The 3,156-nt window shown below is 40.5% G+C and overlaps 1 protein-coding gene across 1 annotated transcript; it reads left to right on the top strand.

The window, feature by feature from the left end:
* The first annotated feature begins 1,167 nt into the window (after positions 1 to 1,167).
* LOC144221303 (olfactory receptor 10K1-like) lies at positions 1,168 to 2,109 on the top strand. The gene has a single exon (XM_077751755.1). It carries the CDS (start codon positions 1,168 to 1,170, stop codon positions 2,107 to 2,109), a length of 942 nt encoding a protein of 313 aa, XP_077607881.1.
* Positions 2,110 to 3,156: the final 1,047 nt, after the last annotated feature.

A 3,156-nucleotide genomic window follows, 5' to 3' on the forward strand; every position in this document is an offset into this window, starting at 1 on the left:
GTGTAAATAAAGATTGGATGTAACCAAGAAATGAAAGCTAGGTGGTTTTGTTTCCAGAGAACACTTTCTTCATTCACTAGGCTTGGAGGACAGTTGGGAAATACACCCAATAAAAAATTATCTGATATAAGCCCTAAAAATGACTTTAGAAATCATCCTTTCTCATAGTTTGCAGACTATGTTTAGTAGCCAAATATTCAAAAGGAATCTTGTTGATAATAATATATAAAAGACATGAAGTCTGTGAGTTATGGAGGGCACTGGAACCTGGAAAACCGACCAATTGTCCCATTCTTTCTCATGCTCTGTGACAAGCTCTGAGTCATTTTTGGAAACCTCTGTTCTCTGAGTTTCTCAGAGGCACAGAAAGTGGGAAGAAGGATGTGAGCTACAAATGCCACAAAGGTAATGAATCTCTTTCTACCATCCTGCTGACTCTTCTCTTCCTAGGAAAGGAGACATTCTTCTTTAAACCAGTGTCGTCTTCTGTTCCACCCTTGGCTCAGGGTTCCAGTGTAGACCCTCCACTAATGTCCCTAATCAGTGGTTTAGTCAGTCTGTCAGAAATAACACTAATGATGTTTCTTTCCTTATTGTTTTGGGTCCTGCCATAATATTGTAATGAATAATCGGCATTGATATATGATGTGCCTACCACATTTCTAGCATACAATAAGTCATCAACAAACACAATTCCCCCTCACACGTTTGCTAGACATTATCTAATTCTTCCTCTCCCTTCCCGATTTATGGTTGGATAAACTGAAGATCATGAGAGGTCCAAACACCACTCATTCCTTCATTCCACATTTTGATCAAGTTCAGATGGCTGAAGTTAAACATGTTTTTTTGCTTTTGGAGAGCTAGTTTCCTTGGGCTTGTAGTGAGCAAGACAAACACAATAATTCCTAAGTAAGACACAAAGGGAAACAGACAGTTCCTTAATCCTTGGCTAGAGAGATCACATGGTCTTAGTCTTAAAGAAAGCCTCCTAATTGGCCATCAGTTCTTCTGTTGTATTTTTAGCCTTAATGCTTTTCTTAGCAGACCTTTCTGAGGAGGAATGAAGTTCTTGCCATCTGCAGACTTTGTGCTGAGTTTCCCATACATTTCCTGGATCCTGGCCTCTGTCTCTGTCCTTGACTCTCCTTTCTTGAGGTGCTGTCCATGGAGCAGGGCAATGAGACCCTGGTGAGGGAGTTCGTCTTCCTTGGCTTCTCCTCTCTGGCCGGGCTGCAGCGCCTGCTCTTTGTTGCCTTCCTGCCCCTCTACCTCTTCACTCTGGGCACCAATGCCATCATCATTTCCACCATCGTGCTAGACAGAGCCCTTCACACCCCCATGTACTTCTTCCTTGCTGTCCTTTCCTGCTCTGAGACCTGTTACACCTTCGTCATTGTACCCAAGATGCTGGTTGACCTGCTGGCCCAGAAGAAGACCATCTCCTTCCTGGGCTGTGCCATCCAGATGTTCACCTTCCTCTTCCTCGGCTGCTCTCACTCCTTCCTGCTGGCAGCCATGGGGTATGACCGCTACGTGGCCATCTGTAACCCCCTGCGCTACACAGAGCTCATGGGACCCAAGGTGTGTGTGGGACTCGTGGCTGCTGCCTGTGCCTGTGGCTTTACTATTGCACAGATTATCACCTCCATGGTGTTCCACCTGCCCTTCCGCTCCTCCAACCAGCTCCATCACTATTTTTGTGACATCGCCCCTGTCCTCAAGGTGGCATCTCATCACTCACACCTCAGTCAGTTGGTCATATTCATGATTGGTGTGTTTGTCTTGGTCATTCCCCTGGTACTTATCCTGATCTCCTACGTTCGTATCATTTTGGCCATTCTGAAGATCCCATCCTCCACCGGCAGGTACAAGGCCTTCTCCACCTGTGCCTCCCATCTCATTGTGGTAACCGTTCATTACGGTTGTGCTTCTTTCATCTACTTAAGGCCCAAGTCCAGCTACTCCTCAAGTCAAGACACCCTCATATCTGTGTCCTACACCATCCTGACCCCATTGTTCAATCCAATGATTTACAGTCTGAGAAATCAGGAGTTCAAGTCAGCCCTTCGGAGGGTAATGGGCCAGACTTCATGTCCTATTAACTAAATTATTTCATTAAAATTACATTTTAAGTATTCAGCGAATTGTATGCCTTTTGTGTACCATTTACTTTATAAACTGTATGCTTATAGCCACTTCCTACTTCAGAGTTCTAGTCATTTTATCCATCAGCTTGTAATAAGTTTATATTAACATTTTGATAATTTTTGAATAATTTTCCATTTGTTGGTTTTCTAATATTTTCAGTTATGCTTTTGTTTCAAGTAAATTTTTCATTTTCTAGTCCAAGCTTTGGTTACTTACTACTCTGAGAATCTTTTATTATCTTTAAACTTAGTTTCCAATTTTTTCATTCAGTGATATATTTTTTCTAACATTTATTTTTTTTACATTTTATTGATATATCCACAAGATTTTTTTTTTTAGCATTATGTAAGTTGAAGATTAAAACGGGTTTTTCTCAGACAGATGCCATATGTATCACTCATATGTGGATCTGGAGAAACGTCACAGAATACCACGAGGGAGGGAAAGTGGGAAAAAGTTACAGAGAAGGAGGGAGGCAGACCATAAGAGACTCTTAAATACTGAGAACAAACTGAGGGTGGATGAAGGGTGAGAGAGAGGGGAAAGTGGGTGATAGGCATTGAGGAGGGCACTTTTTGGGATGAGTATTTGGTGTTGTATTGAAACCAATTTGAGAATAAATTATATTAAAAGAAAAAAAGAAAACTGCATATGCAAAATAAAACCACCTGGTTTTTTTCTGTTGCTTAAAGAAATATTTATTGAGTTGCTATTGTATGTTAGGTGAGATCACTTCATGTTTGAAACTTTGTTGAAACTCTGTGAAATAATAGGAGCACCATGTCTTTTCTGAGGGAGAGCCCCATAGTAATATTCCTCCTAAGAAAATTGACCTCTAAGTCCATTTTTATTTTAGCGGATTACATCTGGAATTTAGTTTTCTACAAAATTATTCATTTCAGCTAGTCTTTGAAAATTCTTTATAAAATTTGTACAAAATGTTCTCACTTTTTGAAAATATCTTAGAAATGGTTATTGTCTGTGTTATTTTATACTATGTATATT

Source organism: Crocuta crocuta, unplaced genomic scaffold, assembly GCF_008692635.1.
Source record: "Crocuta crocuta isolate KB4526 unplaced genomic scaffold, BGI_CrCroc_1.0 scaffold494, whole genome shotgun sequence".
Lineage (NCBI taxonomy): Eukaryota > Metazoa > Chordata > Mammalia > Carnivora > Hyaenidae > Crocuta > Crocuta crocuta.